General features: G+C 49.7%; 3 protein-coding genes across 17 annotated transcripts in view; all 3 read right to left on the bottom strand.

Moving 5' to 3' along the window:
* LOC104143585 (bMERB domain-containing protein 1) overlaps positions 1-21976 on the bottom strand; it is a 37358-nt gene extending 15382 nt beyond the window's left edge. For 2 of the 4 annotated variants that reach the window (XM_068913258.1, XM_068913256.1), the window contains exons 1-3: positions 21850-21976; positions 21416-21532; positions 812-932 (exon numbers count right to left, since the gene is read on the bottom strand). In XM_068913258.1, the coding sequence (XP_068769359.1) occupies positions 812-915 (104 nt within the window). In that variant the 5' untranslated portion in view covers positions 916-932; positions 21416-21532; positions 21850-21976. Of the gene's footprint in view, positions 1-811; positions 933-9956; positions 10141-21415; positions 21533-21849 lie in introns of those variants that run through there. The other 2 variants (XM_068913257.1, XM_068913255.1) reach the window with 2 other exon arrangements.
* Positions 18472-20936, bottom strand: MFSD6L (major facilitator superfamily domain containing 6 like). Its single transcript, XM_068913254.1, has one exon. It carries the CDS (start codon positions 20888-20890, stop codon positions 18965-18967), a length of 1926 nt encoding a protein of 641 aa, XP_068769355.1. The 5' UTR covers positions 20891-20936; the 3' UTR covers positions 18472-18964.
* Positions 21877-27915, bottom strand: part of PIK3R6 (phosphoinositide-3-kinase regulatory subunit 6) — a 51374-nt gene continuing 45335 nt past the window's right edge. For 9 of the 12 annotated variants that reach the window (XM_068913246.1, XM_009673696.2, XM_068913247.1 and 6 more), the window contains one exon: positions 24319-27633. In XM_068913246.1, the coding sequence (XP_068769347.1) occupies positions 27477-27633 (157 nt within the window). In that variant the 3' untranslated portion in view covers positions 24319-27476. Of the gene's footprint in view, positions 22015-23920; positions 24027-24108; positions 24240-24318; positions 27634-27915 lie in introns of those variants that run through there. The other 3 variants (XM_009673743.2, XM_068913252.1, XM_009673726.2) reach the window with 3 other exon arrangements.

Raw genomic sequence — 27915 nt, 5'->3', positions numbered from 1 at the left:
GGAGAGCAGGTTTGTCTCACTCATTGCCTGCTCCTTGCTTCCATTGCAGCTTGTTTCCTGAGCCCTGTGGGGGACAGGGCTACCCTTTGCTCTGGCACAGGGTGAGTGGTTGAAATTTTGGCAGATTTGATTTGCAAACTTGGAGGAGTGAGTCCTTTCCACCCGCCTCCAACTACGGGCTGCTGCCTGCAACTGCCCTCTATATCCTTGAGTCTGTGCCACTTTGTAACAAGGACTTTATCAAGACCCTTCCAAGAGCAAGGCTAGGACAGTGTTTGGTTTTCAAATGGAAAGCGACCTGTTGTGATCCACAGGCCACTAGCACATGGAGACCCAAAGGCAGCTCCTGCCATGAGGACTCTGCCACAGTGACTACAAAGGAGGACAATGCACCTAGAGGCACCTTTGGAGCCACTTGGCTCTTGGGCTGTGGCTCATGTCCCGGTGCTTGCCCACAATCTGCAGTACATAGCACTGCGTTCTTGCTCGGTCACTGAGTCCTTCACCACCCACACAAACCAAAAGGGGATTTTTCTGGGACTTATTTCACCAGTGTCTCTGGAGGGTGACTACAGCTCTTGCATCTTATTCAGCCACCAAAATGGCTTTCAGCACCCAATGCTAATAAATGAAACTGCTCTTGAGCATTGAACTTTGAGATAGGATCAACTGCGGGAGAAGCTGTTTTTCCAGGTGAGAATGGCCTTAGCTCTGCCCTTCCATGAGGAAGATTCATGTTTGATCAAGCAGACAAAAATGCTGGGGTGACCATGGAAGGGGGAAGACAGTGGCTGGTGGGCAGGGTACTCACATGTATCGCAGCTCTGATTCCCTCCTCACCAGGATCTCCCTGATCCTCTCGATTTTGAAGAGCTCCCCTTCAATATCGTCAATGGTTGTGGTCGAGTCAGCCATGGAAATAATCTCGTCCTCTGTCAATGAAACAGGAGCCGTGTTAGCAAGCAAGAGATGTTAAATTGATGCTGAGGACAAAAGGGCAGGCTGGGCTGCCATGGACTCCTGCCAGCAAACACGATGCATCTATGCCCCAGATCAGCCAAACCGTTAAGCGCATCCACAGTATTAGACTCATTTCCAGGCCCCTTGCTGGCAGGCCTCAGGGCAGCGTCAGCGAGGGTCGCCTGCCAGGTGCTGCAAGAGGGGACAGCACAGTGGAGATCAGGGCCTGGGGCCCATCACCGCTGGGAGAAGACCTCTACAGCCTGGCCCAGGTGGGTGAGCACAGCACCCAGCCAACTCCAAGCCTGTCGCAACTCCAATGACCTCTGCAGCACCACTGCCTGTTTGCATGGGTGCAAGTGAGATGAGACTCTGGCCCACATGGAAAGTTACTGTCACACACAAGAGCACTGAGCTGCAGGTGACAGGATTTCACCTTTATTTATGACTTGTGCAGTGCTGGGCACTGGAAAAGGTCTGCTCATTGCTGCATTATCATCAGAGTCAGCTTGGCTTGCTGTGCACAGCTCCAAACATGCATGCAATATGCATGAAGTGTCTGCATGAAGACCTTGGAGGCCAGCAGGCAACTTTGTCTGAGCTTCCAGCCCTCCAAGCCTGACAAATAAGCACCATTTTCACCAGCTTGTGCTGGCAGCACATCCTGCCCACACCGATGCTGTGCAAGCTCTGCACTGCTTATAAAGCCTAGAAATTCCTGGGGTCTTCACCTCTGTTGAACAGCAGGAGGCCAAGGGAGTTAAAAACTGCTGGAGGGAGGAACCCATATCTCTTGTTTTCCAGAACTACTAAAGCTGCTGGTGTTTTGCCACTTAGAAAACATCTATGCTGGGAATGAGTAGCAGAAACTGAGATGAGCAAGGCAGGGGGATACTCTGCCCTTCTCTTTGGTCCCTGCCCGCACAGGAGGAAGGTACAAGAAATGTGAAGTTTTCACAGGCAAGGTTTGAAAACAGCCATGTCCCAGACCAACTAAGGTTAAAAATGCCACGCCAGGCTGCTCCACAGAAAAGGTCTGGCAGTACTGGTTTTGCACATGCTGCTAAACCATTGCTACTGGATACGTATAAACGATTGCACCACTGCTGGGGCCCAGCTCGCCTGTCTGCAACAGCTAGCACAGGTCAGAGCTGGGCCCTCCAAGATCGTAAGGCATCTCCAGCACACGTACGGACACCAGAGACACAAGCCTATGCACAAACCCTCCTCTAACATGTGCCAGGTCCAAACTCTGGCCCCACACATAGCACCAAGTGGTTTCTTAAGGAGTTGTGGAGGTGAAGATCCCGCAATGCTTCTTTCCCAGCACAGGCTGGATGAAGCCCCCATCCTTCCCAACTCACTGTGGGGAAAAGCCTGTGTGGTGCCCAGACTGGCCAGGTCAGCTTTCTCGCCCTCTGGAGCAGTGAGCATCACCTTCACAACTCACTTGGGGAAAATGAGGCAAGGAAAGGGGATGTCACTTGCTCAGGGCTCAGGATGCACTATGCTACATGGTATGTAAACAAAAACACCCTGCCATAAGCAGTTCATAATAGCAGTCAAACACCCTATGCTTTCCATAGCCTCACCCACAGCAACCCATAAATATCCCTGAGCCTCCCAGGAAGATGTGGAGAAAAGAGAAAGCTATTTATATTTCAGAAGAGAGCAGTGGTGGGCTCAACCAGCCCAGGACGGACAGGATGGGAGTCCAGCAAGCCTGACACGCCACTCCAAGCCGGTATGCCTCTCCCTCCTGCCACTGCCCTACCTGGAAGGATGTGCCACAGATTTACACCAGGCTGTCACGCTAATTTACACAAAGTTATCACACAGACTTACACAAGGACGTCATAGCCCATTTTACGAGGATATTTGAGGTTTCCCTTCCAGGCCGGCTCCCACCTCCCGGCCTGGTCTGGCTCTCAGAGACACATCACTGGACTTGTTATCAGTGATGTGCAGCAACACATTTATCACACATGGGCTAATCTGGCTCTCCTGCAATGAATGCATGTAGCAGGGGAAAAGCGGGGGAAGAGAAGGGGGAGGAATGACACCTCAGCGGCTACAGCAAAGCCAGGCTGTGAGAAAACATTAACAAATCATTGTACATCAGAGACAAATTCTGCTTCCCTGGAATCTCCATGAGGCAGATCTCCCCCCTCCAAACACTGCCAAGGAGCACCAGCTCTGGAAGCTGGATTTTTCAGGCAGTCAAGGTCTGGGAATTGGAGATGTCACAGCTGGAGCGTTTGACTCAGGAATCCCAAATAGGAAGCAGATCAGAGCTGAGGGTTATAGGGCAGGAAGAGATAGATCAGCATGACAGGACATGGCGAAAGAGCCGGCACATACCGGTCATCTACTCATCATTTAAAACTGTTTGAGAAATCATTCCCAGAGTGAGGTACATTTCCAAGACAGCTGGCAGAGAAGGTTTAAGAATGGAAATATGAGTGGTTTAGGTTAGTCTGACTTGTTTAGAAAACAGTTTTCCACTGTTTCTGGTTTACGAACTCATTGGGATTACTTAGAAATTATGTCTCACTTCTCCCAGCCACGCAGGCGACATTCAACCCAACACATCAGCATGTTGAGCCCCTCGACCCTTTCCCATCCTAAACTGTGCTACTGGGACCCAGTGCCTGCCCAGGGCAGTGGACTGATGGCTATGTGGATCGGATGCAGTGTGGGGATGCGGTGAGGCGGTGTGCGGTTGGGCTCATTGTCCTCCATCACCTCTCGCTCAATCCGTCTCCTGCAAATTTCCACAGGAAATCCTTCCTTAGCCCTGTTGCTAAGGGCCTGAATGGGGTTGCTAGGGACCAGGATGTGGTTGCTAGGGGACCACGCTGCAGTTGCTAGGGGTCTGGGCAGGGTTGCTAGGGGACCAGAATGCTGAGGGCCCACCGCTTGCAAGCATCCCTGATATTCTGCGACTCTGGAGCTCCTCGTGACCTGGACATTTCACCATGCGGTGCATCCACACCCAGCACCTGCTGAGCACCCAGGGTCTCGCACCGGGGCCAGGGAGGCTCAGCCAGCTGCTCACCAGCCATGGTTCCCCGGGTACATCTCCCTGCCGATGCGATGGACAAGCAGGTAATGACATACGTGTGGTTGCAGATGGTACAGCCAGCTTGTGCTTTCAGGCAGCTGTTCCCTGGGGTTAGGCTGAACTTCAGCGCAGCTCTAGACCTGTCAGGAAGAAGCTGCATTTCTTTAAATGTCATTTCTGTGACCAGGCTAAAATGACAAGGCTGATCATTTTATAGATGCTCCATTAAGCAAAGATATGAGTTTATTGCAGCTTTTATTAGCTAAGGACAAATCTAATCACTCATAGTAGCACAGGAATGGGTCTGGAGAAGGGGGGTTGTCACTTCTCACCTGTGTTGGGTGGAGGAATGACCCAGAATAGCTTTGATCATTGGTAGCAGAAGTATTTGGCTCAGGTTATCAGCCAGCTCTTTCCCAGTGGGTGAGCTCAAGGGCTTGAAACAGGTGTCAGCATTGCCTCTTCTTCCTTCTCATCCCATAACCTCATCAGCAGAAGCCATCCCAGATCAGAGAGGTGATCCCTCACCTTTGCACACAAAGGGAGAAGGTGGCAGCGCTGGATTGCTCTCCCCCATCTGCAGCAGGAGGGTGGGAAGTGATTTCCGCCCACAAGCAGCTGTATACAACAGTAAGAAAGCTCCTGGCTCAGTGCTGTCCCCAGGTCTGGTTGGGTTCTTGTCAAAGAGGAAGAGGGCATGGCACGGCTGGGAAACCAGCCGTGGCAGCAAACCACCACAAGAGGCAAGCCCCAGGGCTGATGAGCACCAACATTATGTGCTGACAGCAGCCAGCAGCCCAAGGTGCTACCACTTCAAATGCCATGCTCACACTGAAGACTTCCCTGTCATAGCCCCATGTTATCACTGTGTCAATTGGCCTGGAGGCTGGCGCAGTTCTTGGCATGCATGGAGCAATGCAGGCAGCCTGATCATCCTACCAGTGACCCTCTGAGACACACAGAGGTCAGCACACCTTCAAGGCCTGCCTCAGGACCACCCTGGCCAGGAATAGCTGCCTTCACACACCCCTCCCTGGTCTCCTTTTCATAGGATGCTCCTGTTGCTGCTGCTCCTGTTGCAGATCAGGAGCATCCTTCAAAATGGGAACAGTGGACACCATCCAACAAGGCAATGGCCAGCCTATGACGATGGCAGGACTAGAGCTGTAAGCTCCCCAGCCCTTGCCTGAGCCTTGAAGGCAATGGTGTGGCTGGGGTCATGGCACTCTACACCCCTTGGGCAAGACTTATCCTCAGGCAAGTCAGGGAAATGCTCATCAAAGCAGTAGGTCATGGACAAGAAACTCTAAAGGGGAAGTCTCTTGCCTGGAGCTATTTAAAACCGGGCAGAATCAGAGGAATGGCAGTGCCAAGCAGGTGGTCCTACAGAATGAGCAAGCTATGGAGAGTAACTGTGGCTGGTGAGGGAACCTGGAGGGGAAGATGGAGCCCACAGACTGGAGCTGCTCCTATAGATATGAGTCTTGTGCATGCTGGGCTCCTGAAGGAGCAATGGATGGAGGCTGGAAGAGCAACTCACGGGGTCCCCCAGGAGCCCAACTCACAGCCCAGCTCCTCTGCTGCAGCCAGAAAGGTGACGGAGTGGTGCCCCATGCACCTCCTTGGTTGCTCGTATCCTGCCCCTGGAACGGGAACCTGCCAGAGGGAGGCATGGTTGGGAGCTGCCCTGACTGTGCAGTAGGAGCCCTCCTCCTCGAGATCTTCAGTGTGTGTGGGGACAACAGAGCAGTCAGGGTCACAGCAGTGTTGTGCATATTTTTGTCCTTCGTGACTAACAAATCTCCCCTTGGAGCCACCATGGTACAGAGATATGGGAGGATATGGGTGTGTTAAACCACACTGCAACGGCTAAGAGCAGAGCTGCAGCTGCAGGGCTGCTGCTCTAACCCTACACCAACCCTGCTGCTCTGCAACGCAGAGAACAGTGCGTGCCTGACAGCTATCACAAGCTGAGGTGTCCGTCCTCTCCTTCTCCACTTCACCCCTCTCTGCTCCCAGCTCAGCCCACAAACCCCAGGAGGGAACACTCTTCTGCCTCCGCCACTCTGGCCTCATCCAGCCCTAATCTCTTCCCTCTGCTTCCTTTAAAAACTATCCTAAGCAGCTTCTCTCTGTCCCATGTATCTTTGGTGAACCCTGGAGAAAGACCTCAGAATCATAAGCCCCTTGAGCTGCTGCTGTTGCTTTTTGGATATTGAGAGAAGCCCTGTCCAATGTAAGGCAATCTATCACACTGAATTTGGACCCACAGCTTGGAAAGGTAGGACATGAGAGACGCCGCAGGGTGTGGGAAATACCTGTAGAAGCTACACCACTGCATAAGAACCATCCATTACGCTTGTGAGAAACCAATGGATCTGTACAGGTGACTAACAGACAGTATCCTGAAGACTGCTGATAGGATGGAAAGACGACATTGGTGATGGAGACCCTTTCCATCTGCCAGCATCTGCCCAGGACCGCAAGATCATCTTATTAAGAACTGAACATCTGAGAGAAGTCAGAGGGCTGGAGCATTGGATGTACAAGGAGAGGCTGAGGGAAGCAGATTTGTTTAGCCTGGAGAAGGTGAAGGGGAATCTCATAGCTCTCCTCAACTATCAAAGGACACAGAGAAGAGGTAGCCAGACTCCTCTCGAAGGTGCGTATGGATTGGACAAAAGGCGATGGGCACAAGTTGGGACATAGGGAATTTCATTTAGATATTAGGAATTCTTTCCCTCTTAGGATAGTTGGGCATTGGAATGGGGACCAGATTGGTCATAGGATCTCCATCCCTGGTCCAAGATATCTTCTGGATAAGGCTGTGAGCAACCTGATCTAACTAGGCAACCTGCTTTGAACAGGGGGCTGGACCAGAAGTCTCTCCTGATCTGAATTCCTCTATGATTCTATGTAATGAGATCAGTCTAGGAGGATTGATTGGGATTTGCATGGATCTTCTCTGCTAGTTCAGGAGATGCTTTCTCCAGGCAGATGTGGGCTGATGCTGAGTTCCCAAACACCAGCGATTACAGGCATGGGCCAGATCACAGCTTTCCTGCAATGGGGGCAAGATCAAAGGGCACCCTGCACCCAAGAACCCTGTGTGATGGCAGCAACACCATATGGCAGTGGCCAGCGGCAAGTGCAGATACTCGGAGCACGTGAGGGAGTAAAACCTGGCATGTTCTGCAAGCAGACAGCTGAGTAAAGATCTCCCTAGAGATGGTTTTGCCAAGGCTGAAAATGGGTTTCCTACACTTCCCTCTATGTGCCTGGTATCAGCAAACACCTAAGGCAGGGAAGTTTATTAGAGTTGTGATCTAGCCTACAGTCCTTAGTCGCCCGTTAGGGATTTGTACATCCACACTGCCCAGGGGCTCTTTGGTCCGACAGCTGCGCACACAACAGCAGAGCTGGGCACAGAAATCAGCCCCACACTGCCAGAGTAAAGGGATCCCCCGAAAGGCACCATTTCAACCCAGCAAACAAGTAAGAGAAGGCGGCTTTGATTTAAACTTGGAGATACTCTAATCGTCATACATGGCCCAGGGGAAGAGAGTATCGTTAATGAGGAGTATAATAGCTGGAGACTTTCACTCCATATGGCTTTGGTGAAAACATTTAGACAGCCAGCAGCAAGCCCAAGATGAGTCACAGCAGCAACCAGCACAGGCTGAGTTTCAAGCGATGTATTTCATGATTAAAGTTGGGCGATTGATTGACAGCACCCTAATGGAAAGGGGAGGTCAAAGCTCTTTACTTGGGCTTCATCCCAAGAGGCCCTTAACTTAGCCTTGTGCTTTTCACTGCCAGAGAAAGCAGCATGGGCAGGCGGCATTCAGCCCATCTGAATCAGCCCTCGATTCACAGGCTTGACAAGGAGAATGATAGTAACACTCTGCTCAGCTCTGGGGTAGCTTTTCCAGAGGCAGTCCAGTCCCCACCATCTGCACTGCCTGGCAGAAACCATCTGGAGGGACAGGAGGGGATGGGAGCCCCCAGGACTGTCAACATGCAGCCAGAGCGCACTGTTTCTGAAGGACAGGCTCATGCTCAGACAGAAGAGCTCACAGCTACCTGCCGCCTGCAAACCACAGCATCATTTCCCCTTCCAGTGCCTCAGTTCTCCCCACTACTAAACTAGGGAAAAAAGCACAGCTTTGGCCCACTGCAGTCACGAAAGACCTCTCTGGCTACGTGTCTGTACAGCCCCTGACACAGCTGGCACCAATGGGGCTGCTGGATATTGCTGTGACAGATAGCCATAAAAAAGATCAGAGGTCTTGGGCGAGGTACCGCTGGATGACTTACTGGGTGTATGACAAGGGGTGAAGCCCCTCCACAACACCCTGCTGCGGTGCGTATGCTCCCCTGGCCCACCCACTGGGGTATCACCAGGTAGCGATGCATCTCCCTGACCACAGCAGGCCCCCAAGCGCAAGCAGGATGAGGAGGTGAGCTCAGCACTTCACAGGTTCAGCCTGAGACTCCCTCAGCGTCCCTCAATGGCAGCAAGCAGCAAACCCACACAGGGCAACATGTGAAAAAAAGACACCGATCCCTGCCATATTCTCACACAGCCTGAGGATCCCCCCTGGGGCTGGGTGTTTAGAGAACTGCATTAAACCCGCAAACATCGGTGCCACCACATCCCCACACCCAAGGGGATATGCCTGGGCCGTACCTAGCCCCCTGAGCTCAGCAAATGCTTGATGCTTCCCTGGACCACCCTGGTGTCACCTTGCTGCTGGGAGCAGAAGATCTAGGGATGGCAATGCTCAGCCCTGGAACCCCCCTAAGGACAGCGTATCCAGGTAGAGAGTCTTCCAAGGGGGAGGCAGGAGGGAATATATATTGTTGTGCTGGAAGGTACAAAGGACTAAAACTTTGGGTAGCTTGCCCTGAAGCTGAACAACCCCTGGCTTGGACAGAGCCTCTCTGGGAGCCTTCCCTAAACCTGCATCTCTGCCTTTCCCTGGCTTCCCCCAGCTGACTTGCCTCCCCCCAGCCCACAACAGGAGACTGAATTGCTCCCTTGATGAGGACTCCGGTGCCAGTGCTGCCTGAGGTGCTCAGTTGGAGGTGGTGCCAGGGTGCCAAAACACCAGGCTCCATGGGGTTTGTCCCCCCACACACCTTGGAGAAGACAGTAGCCTCCCCAGCCAGTACCAAGCATGATGCTGGGCAGAGCTGGAGCTTGCTCCCTGCCTCGTTCTTGCCTTTCCTGCTGCCTGCTCCTGTCCTGCCTGGCACAAGGGATTGGTGGGCACAGAGATGGATGCAGAAGGAGAGCAGACGGAGGATGTCCTGGTAGAGGGGCTGCAGGAGCCTCCCATCCCTGGGGCAACATCAGGCTCCTTCCTCCCACCCCAGGGCTGAGGACTGCTGCCTCAGGCGACCTACCCCCCCGCCCCTGCCCATCTCCCCTGCCCTCTTCAGTTCATGCTGGAGGAACTGGTCCGTGCCCTGGGCTCCTTGTCAAAGCCTTGCCTGCAGCTGGGCAGGATGGCACAGCGGCTCCGTGCCTCTCCCGGGACAGCCTCAGCTGGGGCGTTGCAGAAGGCTCCATCCCTCCTTCTCTCCAGTCATTCCCTCCAGCCACCCCTACCTTCCATCCATCCCTCCTCCATCCTCCCCTTCCCTCCGTCCTTCCTCCCCTCCATCACCCCTTCCCTCCCTCCCTCCCTCCCGCTCCCTGCCCGATGGCCGCGGAGCAGGATCCCCCCGTCGGTGCCGGTGCCGCGCGGACCCGCGGGGCTCCGTTTAATGAACGAGGCTCCCCGTTCCCGGCCAGCTCCGGGGGTTCCGGGACCGGGGCCGGGCGGGGGAGTCCCGGCGCCACCCGGGGCAAAGTTTGGAGGTGGAGCGGCAGCATCGCCCGGCCCCGGCCCCGGCCCCGGCCCGCCGCCGCGCCCCGCCGGCTCACCTGCCGCCGTGCCGGCGGGCGGCCACCGGGTGGACTCCAGCGATCCGTACCGGGCGGGTGTCCGGCCGCCCTCCATGCCGCAGCCCCGCACCGGCCAGCCCTGCCCTGCCCTGCCCTGCCCGCTCCGCCGGGCGCCGTCGGCGGCTCCCCCGGAGCGCAGCGCAGCGCAGCGCAGCGGAGCCGGCGGGGCGGGGCCGGGGGGGGGGGGGGGGGGCCGCGCTCCGCCGCTGCCGCGCCCCCTGCCGGCCGCCACCGGGCCCCGCTGCCCCCCGCCTCCCCCCCGGCCCCGCCGCGCCGCCCGTGGAGGCCGACGAGCCCCCTGCCAAGCAGGCGGCGTAACCCAGCCGCGGGCGCTTGCACCGCCAGGCTGGGCTGCGACCTCTCTCTGCAGCCCGTAGTCTCTCCTCCCCGCTGTCTTGGCGTGACAGCCAGCCACAGCCGGTGGCTTAAGCCGGTTTACACCTCCTTTGCTCGAGCATTGTCCGTTGGTCCTTGTTAACCCAGTGCATGGCCTTCACACCTCCACGGCCCCGCAGGTTCCTGTTCCAGGTCCCCGGCTCGGGTTTCCCACTGCTGGAGCAGGGAAGCAGGGCAGCCTGGCTTCTCCCAGCAGCAGCACCCTGATGAGTCCATCTCTTGCTCGGGTGGCAGCGGAAGCCACTCAGTGCTGCAATTTTGGGACACAGCCCTTATATGAGCCTCAGCTAAGCACAGGGACGCTGTCTTGGCTGATCCTGTAGAAAACAAGAGGTCTGTCCATGGCCCATTTCCAACCCTCTTCAAAAAAATCCCCAGCCTTTTTCATGCCACGATCTTCAACAGCATTAGCATGTAAACAGTCCAGTTCCACCTAATTCATCCTTTGCATGTTCCCAGAAGGTCCCATTTCACCGTTTCCCATCTTCAAAACAAACTGTGAAGCAGCCCCTCCTGAGGATGTGCCCCAGCAGGAGGATGCTGACTGCAGACTCGCTTCCATTTCTGAGGAACACAGCTCCTAAAGAGCTCCGGAAGAGCACCAGGAGACTGCCCCCAATTAAATAAAATTACACTCATTCCAAGTGCAGACGATGACAACAAGGCAATATTCAGCATGGCTTTAACTATTCTCTCCTGCCAGTGCCCCCAGTCCCCCGCTCACCTTGAGAGCTGCCTTTAGGCAGCCTACAGGGTCGCGGCCAGCCCCAGCCCGAATGTTCAGCTTGTGCACTTTGCTTCGGACTGAAGGTCGCCTGCGCGACCAGTCACAGGAAAATTCATTGGCAGAAGAGTCTGGTGAGAAAGCTCCAGCTATGGGTGCTATAACCCCAGCACTGAAGATCTTTGTTGTATCTTCAACTCTCAGCCCTCTGCTATGCAGAGGGCATATGATTTTATTACAGAATAAAAAATAAAACTATCCCTGTCTATCACACTAGATGATGACATTAAGAAATGTGACGTATCCTACAGGACACTTTGAGGCAAAAGCTGGAGAGAGCATCCTCTTCGTCCAGTGTTGTCAAACACCTAGGGCAGCAGTGGCATTTTCTCAGCCGTTCAGAAAGCTGGCTCCAGGGAAGGCATACGTGTGTTGTTCTGACCTCTGGCACCTAGGCTGGTTGCATTCCTGTGAATAAAGATGAACAGGCTTTGCAAAGCCTGGGCGGGACACGGGGAGTGCTGCGGGGTGAGGCACGTGGCCAGGGAGTACAGCACGCAGCCCGCAAACGGGCCCCCAGAAAGACAGAGCTAGCAGATACCCAGGACAGCTGCAGTTTCCATGAGAAATAACTCCCCTACAGGAAAACAACAGCAAGTGTTTTTAAAATGGTCACAAATACATGTTTTTCTGAAGTTCAAAGGTATGCTTTTTTGGTAACACCTCCATAGCACCCACACCACCTGTCATCCAGGCAATAATGTAAGCCAGTCACTCCTGTGGGATACCGCTAAAGGAGGTCCTGCTGTCTCCAGGGCTTGCTTGAGCAATCCAAAACAGAGAAGGCGGGGATGGCCACGCGGTTTAAACCCTACCACGCGCAGAGTTTTAGGATTTGCAATCTGTTATCTTCTCTTGAAGGCATACAGTTAAACACTTTCATCCTAAAATACACAGAGGGGACATGTTTATCTTTCAGGACACGCCTGGGAGTGGCACCGATGTTCCCACAGTTTCTGTACAACAGCACTAGTCTGAGATGAGAGGTGGGATTGGGCTTAAGGAAATATCACCTTCCAGAAGGGACTTTACCACATTCCCTAAGGCTCAAGGAAAGACACCCTCCATCACATTTTGGAAAACGCCACACAAACTCAGAGCCAGGGAGCACAAAGCGCGATCGCAGCTCTGCGGTGAGGCACTGGCGTGGTGGAGCAACAGCTAGATTCTGGTCTCTGATCCTACAGCTGCTGATGCAACCTACCTGTCCCCTTTAGCCTGGCTTACAGGAAGATTTCTAGAAGCTGATACCAAAGTATGCAATAAAATGAGCTGGCAGCGTGCAAAACAGAGGTACGGTAAAATAAAGGACAGGTCCAAAGGAACGTTCCTTGCATAGGATTACTCGAACTGTGATAGCTCAAACCCATACTTTTTATCTGCATTAGGTATCTCGCAGCATTTTCCTGTACATCTAACTGCCACCCTCCTCAATGAAACAGGTTCCAGTGCAATCCATACAAAATGTCCTTGCTGCATCTGGCATAAATTAAGCATCTCCCAAAAATCAGAAAAAGCTGTTCAGTCTTGATTCAGTCCAATATTTTAAAATAGAACACTTTCAAAGGAGACAGAGTTTTATTCGTTGTTGAATTCAGAACTATTGCATATAAGCTTTTCAGCAACAAAAAAAAGGAAACAAAAAATAAGAGTCTAGGCAAGACAAAGGATGCAGGAGATGCTGATCTGGATTAGAAATGCAGCAGTAGTCTCACCAAGAACGTGAACTGTGAGCAGCTGCAGCAGCACCGTAGCAGTCATTTGAAAATGCAGAACCACTTCTTAGACAAGAGCAAGACAAAGCCACAAGGCCGCTAACCTGTGCTGTAAACGCTGTCAGAGCTGAAATAGCATTTCTTAAAAAAATATGAAGTTTCACTATTTGAGTGAATTGTTCAGGAATGCCTCAAGGTTTCCAGGCCATGTACTCTAGTTGCACTGTAATTTTTAACTCTTAGACTCTCAGTTATTGACAGACACAAGTTTAACACAAGGGAGGAATGATGTTTCCTGTACACAAGCAGCCACTTGATCATTTCGTATTTTTGTTGTTTTCATTACTTGAGTGAAATGTAAGAACAGGCCACTACCTGTTACTCAGCTCATTAAATGATGAGCATCCACCATCAGTGTAATTATGAACTCAGATCTCAGGTGACTCACCTTGCTTCAGTGGTGCCACAACGCGGAGAAAATGAATGCGTAAATATTTTAATAAGTTCTTCTGGTGAAAACTATGCAGGATTACTTTCATCATGAGTAGCCAGATCTGCTGTAGGCTGCAATCTAAATTCAACACACTCCATATACTTGCTCTATTCTACCAAAAATCTGGGATTAAATTTAGCAATTGTCATATATACAAGAAAGGTTACCATCCAATTAACACATGCTACTTGGTCTGCCATACTTCATGTCATCATTACACAAAAATCCATTTTGCAGAAGCGAACACAAATGTAGTGTACTACATGCTATGACTGGTACCAGTCAGCATTCCCTGGGCAAACTAATTCACAGGTAAAGTCTCTGTTTTTTCTTTCACCCCGTTATGCTCTAAATCCTAGAATGCAAGGCTAAGAAATTTTAATGGATCTTTTTCACATTAGTCTACATGAGAGGAGAGTCACTAATAAAAACACTTCCGGATAATAGGATAATATTCTTTAAAAGCATGAATATTTCCCTGAATAGAGTTATTTATGTAGAAATCAAAAGCCTACATAATAGAAAGTGCACATACATTATAAACTTAAAAAAAGAATATTATTCAGTAATTAAAAAAAAACCAAATCTCTCTGGTACTTGAAAGGTACTGACAAATACAAAGAAAATTAAACTGCAGCTTGAAGAGCATTAAGACAGATAGGGTCATTAGGAAATCTTTATAGAAACAATTTGCGCAGATAACAGTGAACAACATATATACCTCTAAGGCATACACAAGAAAAATCAAAGTCTTCAAAAACACTTCCAAGGTGATGCTAATAAGATTATTCACTGCCAGCTCAATTAGGCACGTCTTGATGATAAGAGGAAGCTTAATATTTCAATTTGCCATTTGGCAAGATAAGACTTTTTTGGTTTGGTCCCAAGAAACTGAATGCCTGTTCCTGCAGAGGGATATATATATTTTATCAGTAGAACTGGTCTGGAGTTATTTAATAAGTTTCTTGTCCTTAGGATTTGTCAAAAATTCAGGATCACATTTCTCAATTCACATTTGAAAATTAAAATTATTTTAACACGCAATTGTGTTTTCTGGCTCAAAATTCCTTTTGTCAACAACAAATAAAAATTTATCTGTGTTAACACAAACCTACTTTTATCAGTGTTGTAATTATCTCCGTAATTTTGACCCTTTCAGCCTCAGTAGCAATAGGTATGTCTTTCAAGTTTCAAAAAAATGCAGCTGTGCTAACAACTTCCCTGTCTGCTGTACTGGTAAAGTCACTATGAGATATCTACACTGTTTTCTGTTGCTTGATATCTTCTGGCAAGATTTCTAAATATTACAGTGAAATAAAGGTTAATTTTTAAGTTGCCTCATACTAACTGCTATATTTCAGTTCATAGCTTTGCAGTAGCAGTCTACCTAACTTGAAGTAGAAAACTGCCTTCGGCCAGAAAAGTCATTTGTACTACAGTAAAACCAGTGGCCTCAGAGAAGAACCATGCAGAAAAAAAGTGTATCTGTTCTCTGAAAAATGTACCATCTAAATTAGCAGGGCTGGAGCAGAGATTCCTTTCCATTGGTTCCCTCTTGAGAAACACAGTCATATAGATGCCAAGCTAATTTCAAGTTTTAAGCTAATTTCAAGTTTTGAAAGAGCATCAAGCTCTTGCGAGATAGACACACCTATTTTTTTCCATTTCTGCATTAGTACTACTTAGCGATCACCTCAGTAATGGTCAGGAGCTACTTAACACATTAAGTAGTGTATATGGTATCCATTTTCTGAAGACACAGAATTTTGGTATCACGATATAATCTTAACTCACCTATGAGTTCAAATCTGACTGGTAAAATCTTGTATGTATTTCAAAGAGGGACAAAAAAAGACAGAATCATTTTTACTAGTAGATAATATGGAGATTTGTAGTGATAACTCTACAAAGTCTGAAGTAGCACTTCAGATAGCATGGATCATGCTTTTGTGACATTACGCTCCATCATGGAAGAGAAGACACTTCAAGAGCTCTAGCTTTTAAGATTCAGAATATGTAAAGTACTCTACTGCTGTCAAAATCATCATCTCTCTTGTTCTTGTGAAACTACAGCTAAATGGGGATTAAATGGACCATAAGATATCTATTTGTTACGAGTGTGAGAAAAGACTCATTACAAACATACAAAAACCTCTCTGTGCACTTATTTGGTCATATTTCACTGCAGTCCACAAAGAAAAAAAAGCTGTGAAGGCTTGCTGAATTTCAGAAACCTTTTGAGAACACTATGGATGATCTTGTTATTCTAATCAGACCCCACAAGAAAAAAAAATCAACATTTATAGATCAGTGCATGTCTGAGCTTTACCTAATTTCATATTCTAAAAGAGTCATGCTATTTAAATCAATTGCAGATATGAGGTGCACTCAGATAGGATCTGAAGGAAACATTTGCAATGTCTCATCACAAAATAACTGAAGAAAAATTATAATCTGGGATTTCAGTAGCTTCCTTATAATTTTGAAAACTAAAGTAAAAACAAAAAAAGCAAGATAAGCGTCTGATGCAATTAGTTACTAACATTCCAGTTCAGCTGAATTAGTAAATCTAACTACCTGCAAGGTGTAAAAGCTATACTTTTACTTTACTGTAAGCAAAGGGAGCATATATAAGTGGACTTTGTCAATTTTAGTGAATGACATCTCATCTACTAAAATTGATTTACTTAGATCCTTTGAAACACCTCACAAAACTCACATATACTGATTTATGCACAGTTTAAACTGCAAGAGCTACAAAGATTCGTCATTGTTTACAACACGTTCCTCAACACTAACTAGAGTTTGCCTCCTAAATTCCACTAAACCAAGTTGAACTCAGAGAAGAGCAACACAGCTCAGCTTGGATCATGAACCGACACTGAGGGACAAGACAAAAAAGTATTTCTACATATAAGCATCTGAAATGTGTTTAAGCTTCACTGTGAAGTAGGCAAAGAGTAAAATCTCATGTGATTTTAGAACCACTTTTCACTGCACAACTCCTGTTAAAGATTAAAAGCTTAAAGAAAAAGAAGTGCAAATGCTAAGTTTTGGCAAATAGTTATCCAGTAATCCAAAAATAATTGCTGATGTGGTCAAGTGAGATATATATATACATCGTTGAATTAGAATTCAGCAGGAAAGAGCCAAATGGCTGTAAAAGAGCCTACCTTCCCCAAAGGCAGTTTGGTTCTTCTGGGTTACATTTTATTCCCAATGGCAATAAATGCCTTGGCAAGTTCTTACACCTGAAGAACAGTGAAGCTATGTTCAGAACAAAGAATGCTTACACAGGACAATTTAAGCCCAGCTTCTTAACCCTTTGGCTAGCAGGGTCTCTCAACACAAGAGAAGAAGAAACTGAGTCACAAATGTTGTGGAGTCCACACAACGAAATCGCGTAAACCTAAGTGGAAAATGACGTGATTAAATTTTGTGCAATTTCTTCAGCAAATGAGCCCTTCCGTAACTGCTTGCAATTCAAAACTTGTTTTTCAAACTGTACAGATGTCTTTCTTTCCTGAATCAGGACAAAATGTTTTAACTGCATTTAAAAAAAGAACATACCAATAATCTTAATACGCAAGACCACTACACAGGAAGTGAGCTTTGGGCCATACCTGAAATGCACCTTGTTCACAGCCACAGTGGCTGAACGTACCTAAATGCCTATGGCTCTGATGATTCAAGATATTGCTGCTGTCAGGCGGCTGTTACCACCTCTCCACACAGGATAGACTGGGCAAGTACTTCTCATTTAAAGGTTTCTCTTTGCTAAACTTGAAGTAAAGCAGATCATTTTGTGCTTCAGCACAAAATTAAGTGAGCACCGATAGTCCATTCAATTGGCTCCAAACGTGGGTAGTAACTTCCAGCTAAAGAAGCAGTAACACCAAAAACCATCACAGCTAATTCCGCAGCATTCATCTCACAAAAGCCTCTGTGGCTCTAGGATACAGTACCTGCAGTTATTTCGCTCAAGTCTGAAGTCAGATACTCTGTTAACAAGTAATTAGAGTTGCTGGGGTATTATGTGATTGTAAGGCTGGGGTAAATTTTTGAAACTAAAATTGTTCTCAACTTTAGTTTGAATTCCTGTGAGAAGGTAACATCTTAACAAAAAGTTCCAGCTATTATTGGCACTAGAATACTTCTATCTATAGAGTAATGCTAGTATTCTGTACGGCACAGCGGATTTGTACCAGAAAAAGAGAGAGCTAATTAGGCTGAAACGGCATTGCTTTTCCTTGTCTGCTACCTCCAGTCACTTTCTACTGAGTCCAGAAGGCAGTGGGGTGAGAGATCGCAATGCTATCTGCATACTACATATAATAATTTTATGAGCCCTTCGCTTAAATATTAATTTAAACAAATATTCGACCTGTTTTTTTGCAGCTGCCCTTCTCATGTCTTGTAAAGCTTTAGGAAAACATTAATAAAAATCTATCCCTCTGCAAAGGAACAATACCATCCCTTGACAAAGGAAGTACACAATAAACCGACAGCAGCTTTTGGTAACAGTCAAAGGGATGATAAAGGTCCCCCCCATATGCATTTAAGGTCTGACATGGATCCGCTAATGAGATTAGAAGAACAACTTTTACTTTTTAAGCAAGTCCTACCTACTGAAGAAAGAGGTGTTGAAATCTGTATGCTTTTGAGGTTAAGCAGACAGATAAGACAGTTTGAGGAGCGTTCTGCACTTAGCAGGCCCTGAAAACCCATGGATTTAGTCCTCAACAAGCAACCTGACAAGAGGGCTGTGCTACGGCTGGACTGACTTAATAATGACAGTAAGATCACCAGCTTCAACCAGACCAGTGTAAAGTTCCTTCAGAAAGCTCATTGCATAATTACCTACACTAATTCCCAGCCCACAGAAGTTATTCAAATCAGGAGGCCATAATGCTTCCTGGTTCCCTCAAAAGCCCAGGTACCACCTGACTCAAATATCGGGAAGTCCACAGGGTGCTCTGTTGAAGTCGGACTGAACTACTCAGACAGAGCAGTTCTTTCCAATAGACGCTGATGCAGAAGCACAGTTAAAAACAAAAACACGAAAAGAAATCCAGTCTGTAGCAAAGACCAATGTTACAAACCAAAGCAGAGCAAAAGAATCTTTTCTTTTTATTTATGTCCCTTATTCAGTGAAAGGAGTTCACAGATATTCACAGTAATAACATCTTGCAAAAGTTCATGCGTTATTAGCATTAAAATGCTTTTCATTTAATTGTGTCAAAGTACAGACCACAGCATCCTCAGGATCAGCTCTGAGGTGCAAGAGTTCAAGCTTGCTTTCTGACTAAAGCTTTAACTACATTCATTTCAGTAAATGAATACCTGAAAATACCCTGTTATGACTTTGGAGGCCAAATCATTAAGTTAAAAAGTAGGATTTACTAATAAGAAGACTATAAATTAATCTTAAGAAAATAAAAGATTTATAAAATATTTTTATAAAAATCTTTCCTTATAGATATGCAGTGTATATATTTAGCACTTTAGAATTAATGGTAATTTCTGGGCATCATCATCATATCCCATCACCTCTGTACCCCACATGTGCAAGTACAGATTAGTTGATCCCAAGCTGTTGTTACCAATTCCTACTAAAGCTGTCATCCTTCATAGCTTTTACCAGCCAGTCCCTTTCTTTCTCCTCATCAGAGTCACTCACATCACTGGAATCGGCAGCCAGGAGACGAGAATAGTTAATTTTTTTCTGCCGAGGCAACTTAGACTGGACGATTAAGAACACGCATAACCAGAGTACCAGGCACACGCAGCATGCCCTGTACAAACCCGCCAGGCCAAAGTTCGCCGCAACAAATCCCCCTGCAAAACTCCCCAGGCTCGCTCCTCCGCCGTGCGAGAGGCCTCGGAGAAGAGCGCGCAGGGATCTCTCCGTCCCGGGAGTGGCGATGTCATTGACTGTGACGTTAACTGCCCACCACAAAGCACCATTGCTAAAGGCAGATAAAACCTGGATAAGGAGAACTGACCATGCATTCCACAGGAATGAGTAGTACAGAAGCTGTGCCGCCAGGCAGCTGAGGCTCAGTGCGACAACACCACTGCTGGAGAGAGTCCTCAGTAGCTTGCTTTTGAAGAAACAAAGCAGAAGTTCAGCAATTAGTGCAACAGCCACAGCGAGCCCCATGTACATCTCACTGCTGCCTTGGTCCTGCATCTGCCAGAAGAGAAAGTTGTGCACTGCTGACCCAGCCACGCCAGTAAGGAAGACGGTCATGGCAGACAGGATCGCTCGGCCATCGCTTCCTATGAGGTTCAGGGCTTTAGCAGTTTTGTTCATGCGCTTGGTTTTCTTGGGCATATGGACTGGCAAAAAGACGCTGGCAAGCAATGACAATGTCATCAGGAGAGCATAGCCATAGAAATGGACGGCGAGGCGGGAGATGTTACTGCTGAGGAAGCAATTCAGCTGATCCACAAATATGGCGACGCTGCAGGCTCCTACAGAGGCACCCAAGCAACTCCAAACCCACAGCTTTCCATACCCGTCAGTCGCATCGACCAAGTCGAGATATTCATAGAGACTCTCATCAACTGTCCATTCGAGAGGGGAAGCCAACAACTCCCAGAGCACGACGGTACCTAGCACCATAAAAAAAATGTGACGCTCTCTGTCACGAAAGACGGTGTTTTGCACCACCATGCCAAAGCTGACACCTTGGGCCTCTTTCCAGCGATCCAAAAGGTTTTCAGGGGCATAAGCATCTCCAGCTGTAGAAAGATGTGTTTTAAATAATGGGAACTTACGGTTTTCACTAACGGGAAGGCTTTTTTCAGGATTATCAGCAAGATCCACTGCTACAGTACCTGGACTGCTCGTTTCTTCCTCGAGTCGAAGTAACAGGGGTCTGTAGGGCGCAGGCGTTTCCGGCGCGTGCGTCCCCTGATTAGTTGCTTTCAGAGAAGTCGCCAAGCCAGAGGGACCAACAGCGTAGCGGTCTGTCCTGGCGTCACCTTCGCCAAGTCCTCCGTCCTTCTTCTCGAGCGTATCTCCAAAGCCAAGTGCTTCTCGGAAGGCTGAACGCGCTAGCGTGGCCTTTACGCCTGTCGCCACAGCGTTAGCGGCCGCTTTTGACGTTCCCTCAGGCGCGGTTCTGGCGGCGGTGACGGCGCTGGCGTTCAAAGCGCCGCGGGCGCCCGCGGCCCACGGGCCGGCCGGCTCCCGGCCCCCGCCGCAGGGCCCGCGCGTGGCGGGGGGCACCAGCGTGAGCAGCAGGCCCGCCCCCGCCGAGCACAGCAGCGAGCCGGCCACCAGAGCCCTCCTCTTGCCGCGGCTTTTCGCGCAGCCGGAGCCCAGCGGCGCCCAGGCGGCGCCCACCAAGTGCTTCACGCCCACGACGACGCCCACCAGCGAGGCGGGCAGCCCCAGGTGGCGGAGGTACAGGGGTAAGAACGGCGCCACGCAGCCGCCCCCGGCGCTGTGCAGAAAGCGGAAGAGGCCGGACGCCACCAGGGCTCCGCGGACGTCCCACTGCCGGCTCGGCCCCATGGCCGCGCCGCCCGCCGCCCGCCGCCTCCTCCTCGGGCCGCGCCGCGCCGCGCCGCGAGCCCCGCGCTGCCGCCGGTGCCTGCGCGGCGGCGCCGCCCCGGCGGGAGGGCCGCGCCCGGGGCCGCGCGGTTGCTGGGAGACGGCGGGGGGAGGGGCAACGGCAGCGGCGCCCCGCCCGCGCCTGCCTCTCCCGCCCGGGCCCCGCCGCGCTCTCCTCACCGCGGGGCCGCCGCCCCCCCCGCCCCCCCCCCAACGGTCTCTTCATCCCAGCTGCCCCATCCCCGCGCGGCGGTCTCCTCCTCGCCACGGCCTCCCCAGCCAGCCTGGCTCCCCCCGGGGCAGCGGGGCGCTTGCCCCATCGTCCTGCGGCCTCCTCTGCCTCCCTCTCCCGCAGCAGGGACGCACCGCCGGCGGCCCGCGCCTCCTGGGCGGCGGCGGGTCCTCGGGGCGCCACCGCGGCCCCCTTGCTCGCGGCGGCTCAGCGGTGCAGCCCTGGCGGCCCCAGCGCGGGCGACGCTCTGATACCGGTATTTGCCGTGTGACCGATCACCCCGATGTTTGCTCTCGAAGGAGGGACGCCTCTGTGAGCCGCGTGTCGGGCAGCCCTGGGATAGTGCAGTTTGCCCTGCAGGCCGAGCAGGTCTGTGGAGAGAGCCAGCTGATTTAAGAATTAACTCTTCACATCCAGTTTCGTATTTGCTTTTAAGCCTTATTCATGTTTATCTACATGCTGGAGCGGAAGAAATTTTCTGCCCGTGGGGTGAGAGCGAGGCTCGGGCTGCCCGCGTGGGTGACCGCGGTGGTCTCCTCGGCAGTCTCTGCCCTCCTGCCCTCCCCCAGCCGGGCTGTGGGTGCCGGGGCGTCGCAGGGATTTCCCGCTGGCTTTAGGGAACTGCACAGGCAGAGGACAGCCGCAAAAGGGATCCGCTCTCCCCTCCCATCGATCAGCTGTAACTCACTTTGCAGGCGTAGAAGGGAGAAAAGGAAGGATGGCAGCGCTGAGCAGAGCAGCTTCGCTCTCGCGCGCGCACAACATCATGGATTTTATTGCCCTGAAGTGGTGGCAGGGACGTTCCAGCTTGGCTCATTTCCCCAAGGGAGAAATTGTTTGCTACAGCATTTACCTACAGGTGAAAAAAAAAAACCGTTTTCAATTCAGAGTCACCCTGAATTTTGAGAACCAAAACCTTCCATGCTGATAACGAAGGGGAGAAGAAACACTTTGCCTTTCTCCCAGACATGCAGGACCCTTTTCCCCAGTTCCTAACACCTTTGCTCTGCTCTGTCCTGCTCCAGAAGGGCTGGCGCAGCCTGCGGGACATGAAGAAATACATTAAAGAAAGGCTCCCAAATTCCTGTTCCCCCTGAATTCAGTAGCTCAGTGCAGGCAGACCCCCCAAATCATCATTCATGGTGGAGAATACTCTATCCTGGCACAGGCTCTTCGTTTCCAATACCATGTGTTGCATGATGTGTTCGTAGTCCTGCTTCAGCGCAGCATTTTCTAGCCCCAAGGACTCCCTGTCTGTTCTGCAGATGGCACCATGTGCACGTCCTGCTCTTATCCTCATCAGGTTTGAAAGCTGCTTTCTTCTTGTTCTAAAGGGTATGTTCGAGTGCCCACAGAGCAAACGGATGTTCGACCACTCTGGATCTGGGTGATGTGGAGGGCTCAGATGGTTTAGCTAAAGAAAGGGAAAAGCTGTCTGAGCAGAGTGCCAATGAAATCACCCTGGTGAGGTATGAAATACGGATGGGGTTGTGAACACTCAGGTTTGACCTGCTGGGGAGGTCGTACGAAGACGACACATCGCTCCACCTTTAATGGGGACGCTGTGGCCATACTGCATTGTCCTCCCCCTCGTTCAGTCTGTGTGTTTTCACACAGAGCTGGAGGAAGGTGATTTTTAGTTCCATACATAGACATGATCTATACCAGGATTTCTTATTGTTAGGTTTGTTTCACCTCTGAGAGTTTTAATTTTGGTGCATAATGCTCCCTAGGAAAGAAGAGGGGGGAGGATTTTTTTTTCTTTTTTTCTTTTTTTGTTTTTTTCCTTTTTCACATGGTTCTTAAGGATCTATAGCCAATGGGTATTTTCAGGTTGTTCTAGGTGGTATTTCGGAAACACTGATGGAAAGAGGGTGTGTGTCCAGGGTGAACAGTTCTCACCGACAACTGGCCAGGGATTGCCTTAACTACCTGCACCTGCCAAAAGTGCTGCCATCTAGGCCGGTCAGGTTTGTGAGGGAGGTGGAGGAGGCTGGGGCTCATGTGGGAGGTCAGGTTCAGCCCTGGTCCTGCTTGTAGCAGGCTGCTGTGCAGAGATACGTGTGCTGGCTGGCTCCAGCTGGAGAGCTGATTTGGGTCTCTGCTCAGCATTGCAGCATTTTGGTATCACAAACACAAACATGGTATAATGGCTTAAATCAGTGTATTTAGGAACAATTAAAAAGCTGAGAATCTCTCAAAGGAAGCTGGGAGCTGGAGGGACAGGGGGAATCCTGCCAGGGGAAATCTCTAACACCAGCTGAAGGAGGAAGGTCTTGCTTTCAAGTCCTACCCTGGTAGGTTATTTGGCTGCCCAGGGAACTGATGCTCCACATGCCCACCTTTTCTGTGTTCCCTGTCTGGTGAGAGCCAGCTGCTGCTAGCAGATGGAGGAGGTGAAGGAGCCATGGCCTGAAGAGCTCTGCGTGGAGAAAGATGCAGCCACTGCTCCAGCCTCCAGGCAACAGTGTCTGCCCTTATGCTTTGAAGATCAGCTTGCCACGTTTCTGCAGGGGCTTCACCCAGACCTCACTCACAAGACAGAGCTGCTCTGAAGTTGGCTGCTCCCTCGTTGCAGGTTATATCTGAACATTGTGTCTATAGTATGGATGCTCAATGATCTGCATTAGTTGCTTGTGATTTCCAGGGATAAAGAAAACATCTGTGAAAGAGTTTTTCACAGCAGAGCTAATCAACTAGCATGAGTTTGTGAGCTATTTTCTGCTGTATCAATGAGCAGGTCCTGGTGTCAGCTGTGAGAGGACATCGGTTACTGTTCAAGGTCTTTAGAGGATGCATGGGGAAAGTCCATGTTTCACCGTCTCTCCCTGCCCAGGCCTACCTGTGCCAGGCCAAGCACTGGACCTGCAAAGGAAATAGGGGAATGGGGGTCACCTTTAAGGGGAACAGGCAGCAGAGACAGACTCCATCAGCCCAGAGAGGAGTTGAGGAGCAGCTGGCATGGGGAATACAGACTTCTGCTTCCAGATTTCTGGAGTTCAGCCATTTCTGTCCATCCCTTCACAAAAGAGCTCTGTGGACATGGAGATTCCCTCTGTGTAACACAGCATGTAGCCCCTAGGTGGGGAAAAGAAGACATCAGCCACAGAGGGCAAAATGACACTGATGTCTTTCTATTCCTACCTATTTATTCCCCACCTACTCCAGGCGCACGAAACCATTAAAAAAAAAAAAAAAAGGCAGGCCTTTTTCTGCTGTTTTCTTCTAAAATGTGTTTTAATTGCCATTAAAAAGATTGCACCTTCTGATACAGATCATCTCTGTCACCTATACAAATAATTTATTATCAATCTACATCATTTACAATTGTACAGAGCCAACTCTGGACACCACGTTCCACGTGCCAAGCTAGTGCAGAGCCTCTTGGGTTTGTAAGCGTTTGCCTTGCTTGCTGGTGGTATGTGAACCCTCCGTTGAAGCCCCAAGGAGGCAGAGGTGCGAATTGCCGCTGGTCAGTCCCTTAAACCACCTATTACCCTATGCAGCAGCTCACAGAGGAAGACAGGTAGCTAAAAGCATTTTTAACTTGTCTCTGAGCTTCTTTTCCAACTTCAGCTTCCTTCCAGGGTCAAAATGATTGCTACCTAAGGCTGGCAGTGGTGGGCACTAGCAATTTGTGAACTGTGAGCAAATTGAGGTGAAAAACAGCACTGAAGAATCAAACGCTGCTGCTGAGATCTTGCAGGTTTGTGAATCCTACAAAGGCTCAGGGACTGTGTTTGGCTTAGCCTGGAATGAGGGGCTACATCTGCCAGCATTTCAAGGCCGCTTCCTTTAGGAAGTGGTTGTGTTACTGTTGCCCAGCACAATCTTTTGGATGTTCTGTGCTGGTGTGAGGATTAAATACTTTTTCAGACTGTGATGCTTTTTACATTGCTAAATACCCATTACCTGCCAACAGCTCTAGAGCTATTTTACCCCCAGTAGTGTATTTCAGTGGATTGTCTTGGGCTGCACTGTGCATTTAAAGTGAGAGTGAATAAGCCTTTAGCTTGGAAACAGAGCAAAAATATCAGGTGAGAATGAGTGACGGAGCTCAGGGACAAAAGTGGGAACATGGTAGCACTGGGCTTCTGTTTGCAAGATAGGAACCGAGGAAGGCTGAGAGTTAAATGGCTAAAGCCTTGTGCACATGGCAAGAAATGCAAGTAGGACCGGCATAGGGCTTAAAAAGCCAAGATATCCTACAAGCTGAAAGCAGTTCTGTGGAAGGAAAGCTCCTCTCCAAAACCCCAAACTTATATACCTGGAGGTGGGCTCCTTGTTCCCGGTATGGGTATCTAAACAGCAGTCATAGTCTGGAGGTGCAGACCCCAGAGCCAAGCAGACCTGGCACTGCCAGGACAGACCGGGGGATTTCTTCCCTGGATTTTGGGACCGTCTCTGTCTGCCCCTCTCACTGTGTGTATTGGGTGCAATTCAGGGAGCAGGTCAAGGTTGATTCATTGCTTCAGCAGCTTTCTGAGGAGGGATTGAGCTGTCCTCAGGAGGCACCTGTCTTTTCGGTGACCATAACCTTAAACTAGAGCCATGACTCCTAGCTGAGCTCACCCATGTCCTGCCACGGCCAGAGCCGTGGCAGAAAATCTGAGCTTCATCCCAGTGCAGCAGTGTTTCTCCAGCTGACACAAGCCATCAGGGCTGACCTAGGGGTTTGCCAGTGCAACTGCAGCTGGGCCAGCATCACCTTATAGTGCAGAGCTGGCCCCAGGAACTCCCTAGAGATTGCAGCAGGAGAAGACTGGGAATAGCCACTGTGCACATATACAGAGCTAAAGGAGACTTTATTCAGGTAGCTGATCTGAGTAGGCACCCCTGACTGAGGGTCACCCAGTCAAGGGGCCACTTGGGATCCAAGAAAATAAAAAAAGATAGTGTCATAGAAGGAATGCCCCCAAATCTTCTCCACTGGGAATTTAGGGAGAACTCCCTGGATACACCCTGGTTACCACAGATCAGATTCAGAAAGTAAAATACACATTGTGTTTCTTCCATCGCTTCAGTCTGCAACAAACTGGAATGAAGAGAGGAGCCTCCTGCAGTCATTGCTCCCACGATCATCCTGTTAAGTAAGTTGGCTTGAGCCTGGGTGGAAGCAGGAGTTGTGCTGTCATTGCCCAACCTGGCTCATCTGCAAACCAGGGGAGGGTTTCTATACCATGATAGCAGCAAAGAAATGGAGAAATGTTCCAGGTATCCTACTCCTCCATCGATCCCATAGGCACTACTCTGCTCTTCTACATCTTTTACCCATGTGGTGGATATAGTCCAAAGCAGGACTGCAAGGTAGACTGGGATGGCAGAGATACCACTGGTTGACTTCATGAAGGAGGTCTACTGCTGGTAGGACTGCAAGGTTGTACACCTGGAGGAATGCAACTCGATGTGGCAAAAACCGGGCCAAGCTCAGTGATACAGCACACTCTCCAGACCAGACACTGAGAGGTCATTTAGTGAAGCCACAGCGAGGCCCCAAGGGGATGTCAGAAGTATAGCTCAGAAGTCAAAGACCTGTTGCGCAACCTCCTGTGTCTGCTCAGAGAAGGCCAAGTTCTTAGAGTAAACCTACTGCCATTCACAACCAAGCAGCAGGTGAAGAGCATATTCTGCAGCACTACCTACACAGCCTGAGCTGTTCTTGTCCTGTTCATTACTGCAAAATATTGCACCAAATTTCCCACGTCCCTGTTTCGCACCGTCCGTCGTTACTTTGTGTGGCCCCCTGAAACAACAGCGGGTTTTCCACTGACTTCCATAGAAGCTGCATTGGACACACACACTCTCTTAGCTGTGGTCAGGCTTGTAACGTGGTCTCTTCAATCAACATCAAGGGAATAATCGCTAATTTGCCCAAATATATCGCTCTGCTGGAACTAGAGGGCCCTGACCCCTATCGGGCTAGGAGACACCACCATAATAAATATTATTGATAGAACCTGCTCCTTGTTCCACAACCATAGCAAGTAGCCATCACCTCAGCCATGTTTTCCCCAGTCCTTCACTTGAAATGAAGACTTTCAAAGGTTTTTCCTAGCTTGCACCAAAGGTTAAAATTGCTGGTTCTTCAGCAACACCGTGCCCCTTGGCAGGGGAATGTTAGCTGCAGTCATCACTGTCATTCACCAGAGCATGGCTTCCTTTCCTTGAGCTCTATCCATCTCCACTGTTGCAGCTTTAGAAGTAGCATTACCATTGTAAAATCACTGTCAGTGACTTTTAGTGTGTTTTCTTTTCCCATTTCTTCTATGATGACCCAGTGTCACATCCTCTCACATCTGCTTTTTCTTAACTTCTTCACTGGATGATGCCTGCAAACGTGTTGATGGGCAATAGCAGAGACTTGGGCATGTATTTCACAAGCCCCACATCCTCTGCTTCGTGCAAGTTGGATTTCATTGTCCTTGTCTTTTGCAAGCAGTAGCTTGGCTCTAGGCAAGGAGACGCTTCCACGCTGCAAGAGCACAAGAACATTTTTACTGCATGTGCAAATCTGCCTGTAAGGGCCACGCTCTGATCTCAGACTAACCCTCGAGTCACTCCATTGACTGCAGAGAAAAAGCTGTTGCACTAAGATGTGTAGTTTTTTTATGCTTTTGCACTGGTTTTGACTGGGGAAGTGAATTGACGTGTATTAGTGTTTGACCACAAAACCAGTGTCCTTAGCCTGGCTTAGTTTGACTCTCAAAAATTCACATTTCACATATGCTCCATGTGGCTCATGGACCTGAATCAA

Source organism: Struthio camelus, chromosome 19 (assembly GCF_040807025.1).
Source record: "Struthio camelus isolate bStrCam1 chromosome 19, bStrCam1.hap1, whole genome shotgun sequence".
Lineage (NCBI taxonomy): Eukaryota > Metazoa > Chordata > Aves > Struthioniformes > Struthionidae > Struthio > Struthio camelus.
The sequence above is the reverse complement of the archived record's forward strand: the minus strand, read 5'-3'. Positions and strand labels throughout refer to the sequence as shown.